The sequence below is a fragment of the Pogonomyrmex barbatus genome, unplaced genomic scaffold, assembly GCF_055798465.1.
Source record: "Pogonomyrmex barbatus isolate J1 unplaced genomic scaffold, ASM5579846v1 scaffold1, whole genome shotgun sequence".
Lineage (NCBI taxonomy): Eukaryota > Metazoa > Arthropoda > Insecta > Hymenoptera > Formicidae > Pogonomyrmex > Pogonomyrmex barbatus.
Genome location: NW_028297098.1, coordinates 7,448,501 through 7,464,153, shown reverse-complemented (window position 1 = coordinate 7,464,153; position 15,653 = coordinate 7,448,501). Strand labels below are relative to the sequence as shown.

The 15,653-nt window shown below is 24.9% G+C and overlaps 3 protein-coding genes and 1 long non-coding RNA gene across 7 annotated transcripts in view; 1 reads left to right on the top strand and 3 right to left on the bottom strand.

Annotated features, from left to right (window-relative positions):
* Positions 1-15,653, top strand: part of LOC148937991 (uncharacterized) — a 35,575-nt gene that overhangs the window by 13,616 nt on the left and 6,306 nt on the right. The window contains exon 2 of one of the 4 annotated variants that reach the window (XR_016138418.1): positions 2,198-2,349. The exons of the other annotated variants lie outside the window; for them this stretch is intronic. This is a non-coding gene — a long non-coding RNA (uncharacterized LOC148937991). The remainder of the gene's footprint in view (positions 1-2,197; positions 2,350-15,653) is intronic. 4 annotated transcript variants of the gene reach the window in all.
* LOC148937994 (uncharacterized) lies at positions 58-3,469 on the bottom strand. Its single transcript, XM_089073097.1, has 8 exons — positions 3,326-3,469; positions 2,953-3,072; positions 2,732-2,849; positions 2,254-2,515; positions 1,905-2,051; positions 1,658-1,748; positions 1,068-1,201; positions 58-540 (listed from the first exon to the last, which is right to left on the bottom strand). The coding sequence occupies exons 1-8, from the start codon at positions 3,467-3,469 to the stop codon at positions 258-260; spliced, it is 1,299 nt and encodes a 432-aa protein (XP_088929223.1). The 3' UTR covers positions 58-257.
* Positions 4,557-7,769, bottom strand: LOC105433191 (odorant receptor 42b-like). Its single transcript, XM_089073105.1, has 5 exons — positions 7,684-7,769; positions 7,325-7,477; positions 7,089-7,179; positions 6,615-6,751; positions 4,557-6,250 (listed from the first exon to the last, which is right to left on the bottom strand). The coding sequence occupies exons 1-5, from the start codon at positions 7,767-7,769 to the stop codon at positions 6,031-6,033; spliced, it is 687 nt and encodes a 228-aa protein (XP_088929231.1). The 3' UTR covers positions 4,557-6,030.
* LOC148937993 (uncharacterized) lies at positions 12,173-15,327 on the bottom strand. Its single transcript, XM_089073069.1, has 8 exons — positions 15,187-15,327; positions 14,841-14,960; positions 14,573-14,690; positions 14,084-14,345; positions 13,621-13,767; positions 13,435-13,525; positions 12,809-12,945; positions 12,173-12,458 (listed from the first exon to the last, which is right to left on the bottom strand). Exons 1-8 carry the CDS (start codon positions 15,325-15,327, stop codon positions 12,251-12,253), a joined length of 1,224 nt encoding a protein of 407 aa, XP_088929195.1. The 3' UTR covers positions 12,173-12,250.

The following is a 15,653-nucleotide window of genomic DNA, read 5'->3' as shown; positions in this document are numbered from 1 at the left end:
CAAATATTTATTGAAGTACAGGATTGCTAACTTTCTATAAAACACATAATGTATGAAATGTAAATAAATTTTTAAATTTAAAATTATAAGAAAAGAATTTAATAACTAAATATATAATTTTAATGTGAGATAAATAGCATAGAGAATCTTTTAATTATAATTGATTAACATTGATATTAAGTACTAATAAATATATATATATATATATATATATATATATAATCTATACTAATAAATAACTAAGAAAATTTAAATAATCACTCTTGGAGAGATAAAAACGCTGTAAAATAGGACATGGCCATTTTTACTACCTTGAAGCGATCAAATATGTAAATCATTTTATAGATAAATATAATATTATTATTATGAAAAATAATTGGCTTTATGCAATTTTGTATTTTACTTACCGACGCGTAAGTAGCGATGGATAATGGAACCATATTACCTGCCTTTAATCCGCACGGTACATTAGTTCTATAAAGAGTAATTATCATTAAAGATTTTATTCTAGGTGAGAAATTGTACCATTCTGCCGCGTATCTGTAAGTATATATATATATATAGTTTACATTAGTACACATAAAATTTATTTTGTAACAAAATCATATATCATAATCTTCTGTAGCTATAAAATTTTTTAAACTATAAAAGTTTTTAATAACTTTAATACCTTTAATAACTTTAAGTTTTTAATAACTTTAATAACTTATAAATTACAAATGTAATAAAATATTAAATATAAAATTATTAATTTTTATTATTTTTTTAAAGATAATAAAAATGACGATTAGGTTTAAATAAAAAATTAAGTTTATCATATCATGACATGCAAGAGATAAATAAAAAATAATTTGCAAGATTTAGAGTAGTTAAATTATTAATAATTTCTAAATTAGTTACATTTGTAATTTATAAGTTATAAAAATCATTTTATATGAAATTTGCATAAAATTTTACAGCTTTTACAGTTTAAAAAATTTTATAGCTACAGAAGATTATGATATATGATTTTGTTACAAAATAAATTTTATGTGTACTAATGTATTTAGATATAAAATATTTATTACGCTCGATAAAATATATCCTGACTTTCGTCCATTATTTTCTGACCGGAATAGCATATAATCATCAAAGTTATCAATAATCCTATAACTACAAATATGAATTTTATCGTTTCTCGTAGTTCTAATGCATAAATAATCTATAACAAGTTGAAAATATTATTTAAACAATGAAAATATTAATATAAATTTAAATAGTAAAATATTAATTATATCAAATGTTATTATCAATCATCAAAGTCATTAATCAGAAAGCTCAAAAATTAAATAAATTTATAAAATGAATTTTAGAGATTATAGAGATTCTTTTAACTGATATAATGCAGAGACAGATTATATAAAAAAATAACATAACCATCATCTAAAATGTAATTTAAATATTATATTAAATATAATATAAAATTATATTAAATATAATATAAAATTATATTAAATATAATTGATTATTTAATTTTAGTTTATATAAAAAAAATATTAATCTTACAAATTAAATTTTATATTAGTAATTATTATATTTTTTATATTATATTATATATATATATATATATATATTCTTTCTATTATAGGAATATTTTAGATAATTATTTAATGCTTACCCGAATTCCTACTAAACTTAAAGCTCCAATGATTAATAGTAATATAAACAATGAAAGTTCTTGGTATGAAGATTCTAATATGTTTACAAATCTACGAAAATAATATTGACAAATTGCGTTTTTGCATATACACACACACACACACACACACACACACACACACACACACAAAACAGTATATTAATATATTATATTGATTTTATGTATATAGAAACAGTTAAAAAATAAATTGAGAAAAGGTGCTTACTCTATAGCGAGCTGATGTTTCTTTAAATATACTATATATTCACGATATATTATTTCTTCATTTAATAAATCAAGTTCCGCATTTACATGATGCTTGCCAATATTTTTGTTGTTATTTGCTTTTAAAAATATATTTTCGATTTGCTCACTACAAATCATGAATGTTATATACATTATAAAAACTAAATAAATTTTATATCATACGTAATACATATGCAGCTATAAAAAATAAAAATAAAATGAATGACATGATTTTATATTAATTATAGTAATAATATTTTTGTTTGTATGTAGGTGTGTCTTGCTGTATATGTCTGTGCATTGAAATTATCATCACATCATGTATCTACCTGATTGCCGCAAATAAGCTGCACACGTGAGCAGTGCATATGGCATGCATTCCATCGGTACCCACCATAATGCTCATACCCACCATAATAACAGCGGTAGTGTAACAATAAATTAGTAAAAAATTCTCATTTTTATCTATTCTGAATTCAACTTCCATCATGAAAAATCGTGAACGTGATTCATTAAGAGGTATTACGATATCCAAGAGTGGCGGTACTAACGGTATTATTATGTATACCGTACACATGAGATATATTGATGCTGTAATATCATGAGAAAAATTTGTATTATTTTTTTTAGTAATATAAATTTATAAACTATCCTAGAACTATAACAGTCGATTTATCTAATTTGCGTTAACGAAAGTTTTAATTAATTTCCAATTTGTGTAATATAATAAATTTGAATATAAAAAGGACAGTGTATAACTTAATCTCGACTTACAAGTTTATGAAATTTCTTTAGTATATTACTCACTCGAGTAATATTTTGTAAATTTTCGCGACAGCGAAGAATAGTCTTTCAAAATTTGAATTTCTATATCATTAGTAAATATATCCCAATGCTCATCAATTGTTTTATACAGCTGTCGAAACTGATAAATTTGGAAATGATTCAATGTGCAGCAACACCTAAAATTTTTTTTCCGAAGTAAACATAATTTAAAAAAAATATAATAATATATTTTAATTCCGTACTTTGTCGTAATTCCAAAATTGATTTGCCTGTCTTAAAATGAATGAAGTTATGATAGCAATTTGATAACCAGCTTCAAAAATCATTCGCGCATCGTTCCAATGATCATATAATAATAATATCTATATGTAACATTAAATTAAAATATAAAATATGTTGCACATTTTTGTTTTATTAGTTAATAATTATTATGTTAAACACTCAAGTGTTACTTTAGCATACAACAAAATTTTATATATATATATATATATATATATATATATATATATATATAAAATAATAAGTAACAGTGAAGTGAAAATTTATAAACACTTGTCAAACGTAATTTGTGAAACTAAAATTTATCAATACCTCGAACTAAAATTTATGCAATACCTCGAACGGACAGTAACTTATTTCGAGCAGAAAGCAAAAAGTCCACAAAGAATTTCTCACGAGTTTACTTTGGAATGGCCAACAACCTATATTTGACAGAAATATCCGACTCATGTTGTATTCTCTCAGAAAATTTGATAGCATTTTTATTTGTCTCAGTTCTTCGCCAAGAGACCGCAAATATAATGATGCATGTCACACATACTATTGATTCTTTGATGGTTAGCACAGATCGCAGCATAAAATATAAAATTATAGGATGTCAAGTACTGTCGATGTCATCCTATCATTTCACTGAAATACGATGGTGTATCTAGCTATTGATATTAAACTATAATTTTTTTCAAGTTCAAAGTTCTTTTTATCTAATATTTTTGTAGAGTGACATATTATTCCAATGATGTTGTATAATCAAATATAAAGTTAAAATTAAAAGTATTAAAAGTAACATGTTATTAAAGAAGAAAGTAGAAATGCTGTGAACACGATGCAAATAATACTATTATAATATACTAGAGTAGAGATAAGTTTTTATTTCTCTCTCGTGCCCAGTGATAGACTGATATACGCTCAGTTCCGCACATACACTATATATACGCACACGTACTATACATAGAACATGACACACTAATTAAGTTATTTAAGGTAAACACCATTATATATTTTCGGTGTTTTTGATGTAACTTTTTTGTTTTGCATGTATGTTGTTTAATAATCATAAGTTGTACAAAAATTATATTGCTACCATAAATTAAAGTTACAATTATGAATATATTAAATTTAACTTGAATCTCTTACATGTAATATGTGATTTTTTTCTGTTTATATTTTTTTATAATAATTAATTTTTATAATATAATAATTTAACTGCGATCGATTGCATAGAGTAATTGTCATAAATGTTCACAATTATTTCTGTAACGGACTGATGCAAATGTTGCAAACATAACGCTGATACAAACCTCAATTTTAATTCAGAATAGTCATTATTAAGAGGAAGATAAAAAAAAATGAATTTCGGATATTCATTCATATTATTCTTGAATGAGTTTATATTTTTACTTGACATAGTAAATTTGCCTGTAATGAATAAGAATATTAGAAATTGTGGAAAATCTCATCGACTAAAGAATACTCCGAGATATTGACTAGCAGACGTACAAAATAAGTTTTAGAAAATAAAAGAGAGAAACGAATTGAGAAGGAAAAAGAAAGAGAAATATCAACAAGTAACAAAAGAAAAAAAATTAATATGAAAAAATTGAATAAGCCAAAAGATAATAGAACTTTAAGACAGTTCTAGGAAGAAAAAAAGCAAAATTATTATTGGATTATGTATAATATTTGCAAATTATGGGCATATGGAAATTGTTATGGAGATAAAAAGATATGTCTGAAACTATGTTTAATTTTTGCTAAGAAAGGTCTTAGTTTGTAATTTTTTATCGTTCGTAATTACCCCAATATTCGGCATTATTCCACATACAGCGAGTAACTCCGAACGACAAGAGTATGTTTTGAGTTTTATTTAAAAATTATAATTTATGTTGATAATATATAAATATATTAATTATTGTAATTTAAAGCTAAATAACTGAAGATATTCTTTGAGAATAAAGCCTATAATTGATAAATAATCGTCGGCTTTATTTAATTTTTTTCTTAGATATTCGCAATTTTCCCACTTTTCCTTATTAGTAATTGATTTTAAACTCCTTTAGTTCATTCCGATAAAATTGAAACGATACTCTAGAATTCTATATATCAGAAAATAATAAAATAAAAATCATAAAAAATATAAAACAGAAAAGATCTATGTTGATCTCGAAAAAAAAGACAATTGTAGTGAACTAAAAAGATTCATTATAAAAATATTTAAAATAATGCTGAATAGACGAGTAACTCCGCATTCACACATATACACATTTAAACATACACAAATAGATTTATGTATACATTCATATATTCATATATACATGTGTGTGTGTGTGTGTGTGTGTGTGTGTGTGTGTGTGTGTGTGTGTGTGTGTGAATATATATATATACATACGTGTGTGTGTATATATGAAATAGTAAACAAATAGTAAACAAATAGTAAAAAAGATCTAAATTAAAAAAATATTTTCGTTCTTGATAGGAAATTTATACGTTAAATATGTATTAATACATAAACTTTAATAATGGAAAAGAAAACTATAAAATATGAAAATTATAAAATTAATACAAAGATAAACCGATACAAAAATTATCACATTCTGTCGATAATACAAACGAGTTCAGCATTCCTTTAAAGTTCATAAAGAGAGATATTAAAATAGTAATAATATGTAGGTATTTTTTAATTCAAGATATTTTAAGAATGTTAATACTGTTTATAAGATAAAATTCATATTTTATTTAACTAATCAATATAATATATAAATCATATTATCAATATTATATGTATTCGTATATTGAAGTACGTGATTATCTAACTTTCTGTAAAAAAGATAATATAAATAAGCTTTTAAATTTAGAATTATAAACAAGGAATTGATTAACAAAACATATAATTTTATTGTGAAATAAAGAATATTAGGAATCTTTTAATTATAATTTATTAATGTTGGTATTAAACATGCTAGTAAACAACTAAGTAAAACTTCAATAATCACTCTTGGATTGATAAAAACGCAGTAAAATAAGACATGGCCATTCGTATTACCTTAAAATAATCGAATATGTAAGTAGTACAAGTAAATGTATATGCCATTGTTGTAAAAATAATTGTGCTTTGTGTAGTATTTACTTACTGACGCATAGGTAGCGATGGATAACGGAACCATATTACCTGCCTTTAATCCGCATGGCACATTACTTCTGTAAAGAGTTATTATCATTAAAGATTTTAGTCTAGGTGAGAAATTATACCATTCTGCCGCATATCTGTAAATATATAATTCTTAATTTTTATTATCTCTTTAAAGATAATTATGTTTAGTAAATAAAAAATGGAGTTTATTATATTGTTTATTATATATTGTAGCATGCACGAGATAATTAGAAAATGATTTGCAAAATTTTAAGTAATTAAATTATTAATAATTTCTGATTTAGTTGCATTTTATAACATTAAAGACAACTTAAATGAAATTTTTCTAATGTATAATGTAATAATTTCTTTCTAATGTAATAATTTTTCTAATTTTACGTTTAAGAAATTTCACACATAGCTACAAAATATGCTTTTGCACCAAAATAATTTTTTATGTGCCAATATATATAGTTGGATATAAAATAATTATTTTACGCTCGATAAAATATGTCCTGACTTTCGTCCATTATTCTCTGACCGGAATAAGATATAATCATCAAAGTTACTAATAATGCTATAACTATAAATATGAATTTTATCGCTTCCTGCAATTGATCTAATACATAAACGATCTATAACAAATTGAAAATATTATATAGTTATACAAAGTGTTATTATCAAGTGTTATTATTATCGAAGTCATTAATACTCCAAAAGTTATAAATACAATTTTAGAGATTCTTGTAACTAATGTAATATAGGAACAGATTACAGAGAAAATATCATATAATTATGGAAAATGTATTTAGTTGTTTAATCTTAGTTGATATCTTAGTTATAATCTTAGTTAAAAAAAATATTAATCTTAAAATGGAAATTATATATTTTATAATTTTTATAATTTTAATTATATACATACATATATTCTTCTTATTATAGGAACATCTTAGATTATTATTTAATGCTTACCCGAATTCCTACTAAACTTAAAGCTCCGATAATTAATAATAATATAAGTAGTAAAAGCCCTTGATATGAAGACTCTAATACATTTACAAATCTATGGAATAATGTTTACAAAATATATTTTTACATACATATACAAAATATATTTTTACATACATACATATAAGCAATAATATTATATTACATTTATTTTATATAAAAGTAGTTAAAAAATTAAGAAATTGAGAAAAGTTGCTTACTCTATAGCAAGCTGATGCTTCTTTAAACATACTATATATTCATGATATACTATTTCCTCGCTTAACGAATCAAATTTCGTATTTATACAATGCTTCGATTTGCTGATGTTTTTACTATTATCCGCTTTTATGAACATATTTTCAAGTTGCTTACTGCAAATCATAAATTTTATGGTATGTTATAATAATAATAAGAGCTAAATAAGTTTTATGTAATATATAATATATAATGTATAATATATTATACATTTATACAAAATAAAAATAAAATAAAGGTTTTAAAATAAATATAATAATATTATTATTATATTTATATATTCTATTTGTGTATTAAAATTATCATTATATCATGTGCTTACCTGATAGCCGCAAATAAACTGCATGCGTGAATAGTGCACATAACGTGCATTGCATCAACACCCACCATGATATTTATACCCACCATGATTGTAACGGTGGTATAACAATAAATTAGTATAAAATTCTCGTTTTTATCCATTCTGAATTCAACTTCAACTATGAAAAATCGCGAACGTGATTCGTTAAGAGGCATTACAATATCTAGGAGCGGCGGTGCTAATGGTATAGTCATACATATCAAACACATGAGATATACTATCGCTGTAATAATATGAGAATTATATTACATTATATTATTTCTATCGTAATATAAATTTATAGATTATTTTAAAATTGTAGCATTCGATTTGTCTATTTTTCATTAATAAAAATTATTAAATTTCAATTTTCTTTCATAATATAATAAATTGAATATAAAAAGGATAATGTATAATTTAATCTCGACTTACAAGTTTATAAAATTTTTTATTATATTACTCACTCGAGTAATATTTCGTAAGTTTCTGCGACAGCGCAGAATAATCTTTCAAAATGCAAACTTCCATATCGTTCGTAAATATATTCCAATGTTCATCAATGGCTTCATACAACCATTGCAACTGATTATAATAAAAAATTATAATATGGAAACAATTCAACATATAATATGTAAAATATAATATCTAAAATACTTTAATTGAAATGATTATAGCCAAAAAAGTAACAACATTATATTTATTATTTTATAAGTTTACCTTATCATGATTCCAAATATCATGCAATGCTCTTGCAATTAATGCAATAAATAAAAGGATTTGATAACTAGCATCAAAAATTATTTGTGGATCGTTCCAATGATCATGCAACAGTAATATCTACGTATTATATAACAATGAATTATCATTCAATATGTTACAAGTATGTTATTATGGGATTGATTATATAGAAACTGCCTCTCTTTAATTAATTATTATTACTAATTATTATGTTAAACATTATTATGTTAAACATACATTGAAACATATAAATATTTTACAATAATGATGTTTATGCGTAACAATATTCAACATATTTGATGACAATATTTGAAAAGAACGTTATTATGAACATTAGTACACGGAAAAAACATTTTTGCTGGCAAATCTAAAAATTTGGCTAGATACAGATCTGAAAACGATTTTGTTGGGTCTTCAAAATTATTATATTATATACGTTCAAATTGATTGTTAGAAGATCAAACATTTTTGCAGTATTATCATTATATTTAAGTGTTCTACAAAATAATTTTGATGGGCCAACAAAATTATTTTCAGATCTGTATGGTCAAATTTTTAGATTTGCCAGCAAAAGTGTTCTTTCCGTGTATGTATTTTTTTTAAATAGAATATATCAATGTAAATTACCTCGAACGGTAAATAACTTAGCTCCAATAATAAGCAGAAAGTCCTTAATGGATATCTTATATGGTTGTTTTGATATGGCCAGAGACCCGAGATACACAAAAGTGTTCGATTCAAGTTGTATTCTCTCAGAAAATTTGACAACATTTTTATGAGTTTTCCAACAAAAGACTATTATGCAATGATGCGTTTTTTTAGTTTCCCGTCGTAAGACCGTAACATAATGATGCGTTCTATATATACGCTATCGATTCTGTGCCATAACTTACAACATACAAAAAAATGAAATCATAGGATGTCACGGATCATCTGTCATTCTTATCTCGTCGATATAAGGACGACAATATAGTACATCTTGCTAGTAATATTAAACTATAAATTTTTCCCCCTCGAAAGTATCAGTTATTTAATATTTTTACGAAGTAAAGAAAGGCAAAAAAATGAATATAAAAGGTATTTAAAAAAAGAAAAATATAGTATCTTTAAAATGTATATATATATATATTAGAAAAACCTATTTTAAAATATTAAAATATATATATTAGAAATCGGTTACAAATGTTTCAATTTGACTAAGTCTTCATTAGTGCATTCAATTAACAAGTCGTTTATAACATAGAAAAATCGTAAAGTTTGATATAAAGAAACATTATTCAGAAAAAAAAAGTAATTAAAATTGAAGTAATTAAATAAGCAACCGAAACCACAACGCAATAAATATTGATTTAAAAGATATTCGAGCACAAATTAAAGATAAATTAAAGTTAATACTATATTATATGTATGTATATGTGTGTATATAATGTGTGTGTGTGTGTGTGTGTGTGTGTGTGTGTGTGTGTTTTGTAGTGTATGTGTATGCGTATGATATTGTATCGTTTAACGTGTTGTTCTAAACTCATTATTACAATAGGCATTACCATACATCTTAGTAGTCAAAAAAATAAGATACCTGCCGGGTAAGCAGGGGATCCGAGGTTCGATTCCGAGGCTGAGGTGATATTTTTCACAAAATAATTTCTGATTAAATAATGACTGGTTCGAAGCCGGACTCCCCAAACGTGAAAAGCAAGAGGACTCACGTTAATCAAGCACCCCAAAAAGATGAGAGTCCCGCCATGTTCATGTCGTTCATGGGTAATTTTAAGCATGGGAGGAATACCAGTGGTAACTTTCAAGCCTTTCAAGTTGCAACTTTCAAGCCTCATAAATCGAAAAGTACTTTATCGAAAAATAATTTTATTGTAGTGTTTTGAAAAGCTCTTGACACTAGCTATTCTGGAATCAAATAGGATGTGCCATTTAAAAAAATTGATGTGACCTTGATCTTGGCGATGCCACCCAAGGTCAGACTGACAAGACTAGTGAATAGATTATTTAACCCTTAACCAAGCGCGCTGCGGTGATGTGAGTGCTGCAAAATTCGTTTTTCTAAAAAATTATTGATAATGCAAATCTCTTTTATAAAAAAATAGATACAAAATTTTAATATTATAATTAAATTTTAATATTATATTTTACTATAAGTATATTTTACTTGTCTTTATTACGATTATTCAGTTATTTATCTAATTATTATTACTCCCAAATAATAAATTTGTGATGCCATTAATGTTCGGCCGGGAGATCCCGGTTAGGGATGAAAACCCTACAACTTTTGTATGAAACATTTCTTTCGGAAATGCTTAGTTTTCGAGATATTTCACCGGTCTAGGACTTTTTACTCACCCTGTGTATACAAGCTCCTGGCCATCGAATTAGGATCACATGCAATTTCACTATTCTAACTGTAACGCTATCATAAACGATAAATTGTAATTTCTTGACTGTACAAATTATTACTAAATATTATCGAAACTGTTATATACAGGATGATTCAAATAATTCGTGTTCTTTAAGGGACATATTTCTAATCGTAGTTCTGAGACGATTTTTCCTTTGGCAAAAGTTTATTCAGAGCTTAATTTTTAAATTATAAAGAAAAACAATTAATGTATTATAGGTCAGATATAGGAGGTAAGCAGGGACAGTACAATAACTTATTGTTACACACGAGTGTTTATATGAGGCGCCTATCGCGATCAGCTGATACAGAATAAAGAGAGTATATATATATATATATATATATATATATATATATATACATACATACATAGATGTATGCATAGTAATAATTGTGTACATAGTAATTGATTTATTATTATCGTAAGAATGACAGAATTCCCATGAATGACGAGCAATTAAAGATCGTATTTTTATATTAAAGTATCAATAACGAGTCAGAGCGAAGAATGATTCGGAGAATGCACAATTTGGCTACAACTTTACGTGAATGCCTATGTAATTGCTCTTTGTAATTTCTAGTGTTGCTAACATGTAATATATGTTATTCTCTTATAACCATTCTGTTTTCAAGAATTTTGATTTAACACTCCGTTAAAAAAAAAACTCCGCAAAACATGTTAACGAATAATGCAATTTTTTAATTTTTTATCCGTTATTCTGCCATCTTGAATCTTCGTTATTCGAAAATATTGATTTCAGATTCAGATGCAGCAACCAAAGAAACCTAGAAAACAAGTTTCAAAATAATAAGTTTATTTTTTTGGTTCATATTAGTTCCGCTATTCTTTCTTCTTTTTTTTTTTTAATTTTAAATATTAAAAAATTTGGAAATTCTGACCTTAAAATTCAGTGACCCAAAAACCCTTAGAAATGTCATTATAAGAGATATTCATATCTTTATAGATTTCAAGGCAATTTTTTAAGAGATTTCATATATTCTTTTTTTATATAATTCAAACTTTGATATGAAAACGTAAACTCCTTTTATTTTTACGTAAAATAAAGTTACAAAAATTTTGCACAGCTCTATGTAATTTTGTTTGCGTGAACTGGCAAAACATTATCCGCAACTCGTAAGAATCAAATAAACAAAGAAAATTTTAAGAAAATGAAAAAAGGAAGGTAAAATTCAGTTGAAAAATGTCCAAAATTAGATATATCATCGAAATATATAATTTATTAATATTGAGCACGTATATATCAAAATCCATCATACATCAAAATATAAAAAAACATGTTGATAAAGAATTAATTACAAATTTAATAATCAGTCTTTAAACGATGTAAATGCCGTAAAGTAAGACATAGCGACTCGTATTACCTTAAATCGAACATAAAAGAGTCATGAATTATTTTTATGTGTGTATATGATATTGTTATAAATAGATCTTACAACTTTTTTATGCATTTTATTTACCGACGCGTAAGTAGCGATAGATAATGGAAACATGTTGCCTGCCTTTAACCCACATGGTATATTACTTCTATAAAGAGTTATCATTAATAATGATTTCAATCTAGGCGAAAACTTGTACCATTCTGCATTATATCTATAAATATAAATCAGTAACTCACTTTAATAACATTTAAAAAAGAATTTATTAAAAAATAGTTTATAAAAAATAAAATGAACAAATTATTAATATGTATACTAATGTATTGTATATTAATTTTATTTTTTAAAAAATAATATTTTCTATTGAAAATATCATAAATCAAAATTGAATTAAATTGTTCAAAAAATTTTAGAAATGTTTGTAATTAAATTATTGCTAGAAAATATTTTTAAAAAAGTTCTAAAAGCAATATAATAACATAACAATATAATAATATATATAATAACACATATATAAAATGTGTACACATGTAACATATGTAACACATGTATAATAATTATTACGCTCGATAGAATATATTTTGACTTTCGTCCATTATTCTTTGACCAGAATAGCATACAATCATTAAAGTCACCAGACATGCTACAAATATAAACGTGAATTTTATCACTTCTGGTAAATCATTTAATACATAAATGATCTATAACAAATTAAAAACATTATATAGTTAACAAAATATTATTGTATATTTTTTTATTTTAGAAAGCTTTATTAAGACTGACAATTTTACAATTAATAGTAAAAAATTTAAAAGTACAATTAAAATTTTCTATTTTTGTCGATATTAAAAAATTCCTTATGTTTTACTTTTTATTTTCTAAATTTTTATTTCTTGTGTAAATTTGATATCAATCAATTTTTTTATTTATCATGACAGAGTTAACTTAATTTTATAATCAAAATTAACATATGTATCGTTAAAAATATGAATGTGAAATCGAAAAGGAAGACAAGTAACTAAATAGAAAACTTAATTAAATTTCAAAAAAGAAAAAAGAAAAAAAATTCCGATTATATTACAATTATTCATATAATTATAATATAGTCGGATTTTTTATTAATATAAATTACGATTATTTTATATAATTGCATTCTATATTCTATGAAATGAATAGCTTTTAATACATACTCGAACTCCAACTAAACTTATAGTTCCAATAAGCAATAGTAATAAAAGCAATGAAAGTCCTTGATAAGATGATTCTAATATGTTAACAAATCTAAAATAAGAAGAATGACGTTAACAAATTAATTTATATAACATTATGCTTATAGGTACATAAAGAGATAATTAGAAAACAATTTAACTGCTTACTCTATAGCAAGCTGATGTTTCTTTAAACATTTTATATATTCTCGATATAATATTTCCTCATTTGATAGATTCGTATTCAGGCGATATCTATTTTTGATTATTTTATTGTTATTATCCACTTTTGAAATTATGTTCTCAATTTGTTTACTGAAAATATGAATTTATAATTTATATTCTCACAAAATACATTTGTGGAAAATAAAAATATAAAATTAATTAGTAAAGTTAATGCTTTTTAAAATAATTATGATAGCATTATCATTACACACACACATCACACACACATATACACACACGCGCGCGCGCGCGCGCACCCCCCACACACACACAATCATAAAATATTATGTGTGTATAATATAATAATAATAATACTATCGTAATTATTTATATTTATATATTTATATATTATATATATAAAATATTTTATGTATTGATATTATTACCATATCTGCAAAAGTTCTACCTGACAGCAGCAAATAAACTGCACGCATGAGCACTGCATGCGATATGCATGGCATCAACGCTCATTGTGGTAGCTACACCTGTTATAATTACAATGCTAGTATAACAAAAGATTGGTGCAAAGTACTCATTTTCATCCACTCGAAATTCAACTTCGATTGCGAAGAATCGCGCGCGTGAGTTATTAAGAGGCATCACGATATCTAACAACACTGGTATTAATGGTGATGATAGCAGAATCAACATTATGGAGCACATTAGCACTACAATATATCGAAAATGCAGTTGTTCAATAATATCAAGCTAGAATATCTTAAAATTAATCATTATTTATTTTGTAAAACTTAAATTGGTTTTAATTAAATAAATATCACAATATTACTTATAATCTCGACCTATTTTATATAGAACAAAAATTTTAATTATGTTATTTTATTTTATCAACATTTAATATTATACTTCATATTACTTAAAGCAACAACGTATTTACTTGAATAATATTTCGTAAACTTTCGCGATAGCGTAGAGTAATTTTTCATAACTTGAACTTCCGTATCATCCGTAAATATGTCCCAATGCTCATCAATGGCTTTGTATAACCATCGCAACTAATTACAACAAACATGGAAACAATTTAATTTATGAATTAAAATGAAATAGTTTTATCGCGCGTCTAAAATAGTTTTATCGCAAAAAAAATATATGTAAGTAAAGAGAAAAAAGCAAATGTAACAGAGTATATTTGATGTAAAACCTACCTTACTATGATTCCAGAATTGATGCAACTGTCTTCCTATAAAAGAGGACAACATGGCACTTTGATAACATGCGTCAAAAATTATTCGTGTATCATCCCAATGATCGTACATCATTATTATCTATACATAACATTGGATATATCAATTATAAAATATCTTATCGAATATATGAGCATGTACAATACATTCTCAAAACTCAAAACTCGCCAACGATATATAATAAATACATGTTATACTAGAAGCACATGTTATAATAGAAAATAATATTATTTAACATAAATTCATATATATATAAATTGCAAGTATCCTTTTTTTTATCTACATTATGTCGATTATCGCACGTTACCTCAAACGGCCAGTAAGTTATTTCAATTAAGAAAAAGAAAATCCCAAAACAATTTCCCATTTTACTTTGAAACGGCCAAAGACCCACGATCGATAAAAATATCCGATTAGTATTGTACTCTCGTAGAAAATTTGCTAGCATAATTGTTCGTCTTGATTCCCCATCGAAAGTCTACAATAGAATGATACGATTTATACGTATTATTGATTTTTCAACATACAAGTCGTAGCACAAATAACACGAAATTGTAGGATGTGTCACTGTTCAATTTATGTATGCTGCCAGAGTGTGTCGGACACTAAACTATTATTTTCTTTTTCTCTGAAACATTGGTTTGACCCTTTTTGCGGAACGACATATAATATATAATATTACTATTGACGTATAATATTATTGCGCGACACAAGTTGATGGCGACTATAATAATAACGTACCTAGTACCTACGTATGTACGTAGTTGATACCTT

Coding starts and splice junctions, on each gene's coding strand:
- LOC148937994 (XM_089073097.1), bottom strand. CDS start 3,469: ATGCTATCAAATTTTCTGAGAGAATACAACATGAGTCGGATATTTCTG. Junction 1,749..1,904: donor AAACATCAGCTCGCTATAGA/GTAAGCACCTTT, acceptor TTATTTTCGTAG/ATTTGTAAACATATTAGAAT. Junction 541..1,067: donor CAGGATATATTTTATCGAGC/GTAATAAATATT, acceptor ATATACTTACAG/ATACGCGGCAGAATGGTACA.
- LOC105433191 (XM_089073105.1), bottom strand. CDS start 7,769: ATGGTGGGTATAAATATCATGGTGGGTGTTGATGCAATGCACGTTATG. Junction 7,478..7,683: donor AGTTTATTTGCGGCTATCAG/GTAAGCACATGA, acceptor TATGATTTGCAG/TAAGCAACTTGAAAATATGT. Junction 6,752..7,088: donor TAAGTTTAGTAGGAATTCGG/GTAAGCATTAAA, acceptor AATTTGTTATAG/ATCGTTTATGTATTAGATCA.
- LOC148937993 (XM_089073069.1), bottom strand. CDS start 15,327: ATGCTAGCAAATTTTCTACGAGAGTACAATACTAATCGGATATTTTTA. Junction 14,961..15,186: donor TAACTTACTGGCCGTTTGAG/GTAACGTGCGAT, acceptor TGTTATGTATAG/ATAATAATGATGTACGATCA. Junction 13,768..14,083: donor AGTTTATTTGCTGCTGTCAG/GTAGAACTTTTG, acceptor TCATATTTTCAG/TAAACAAATTGAGAACATAA.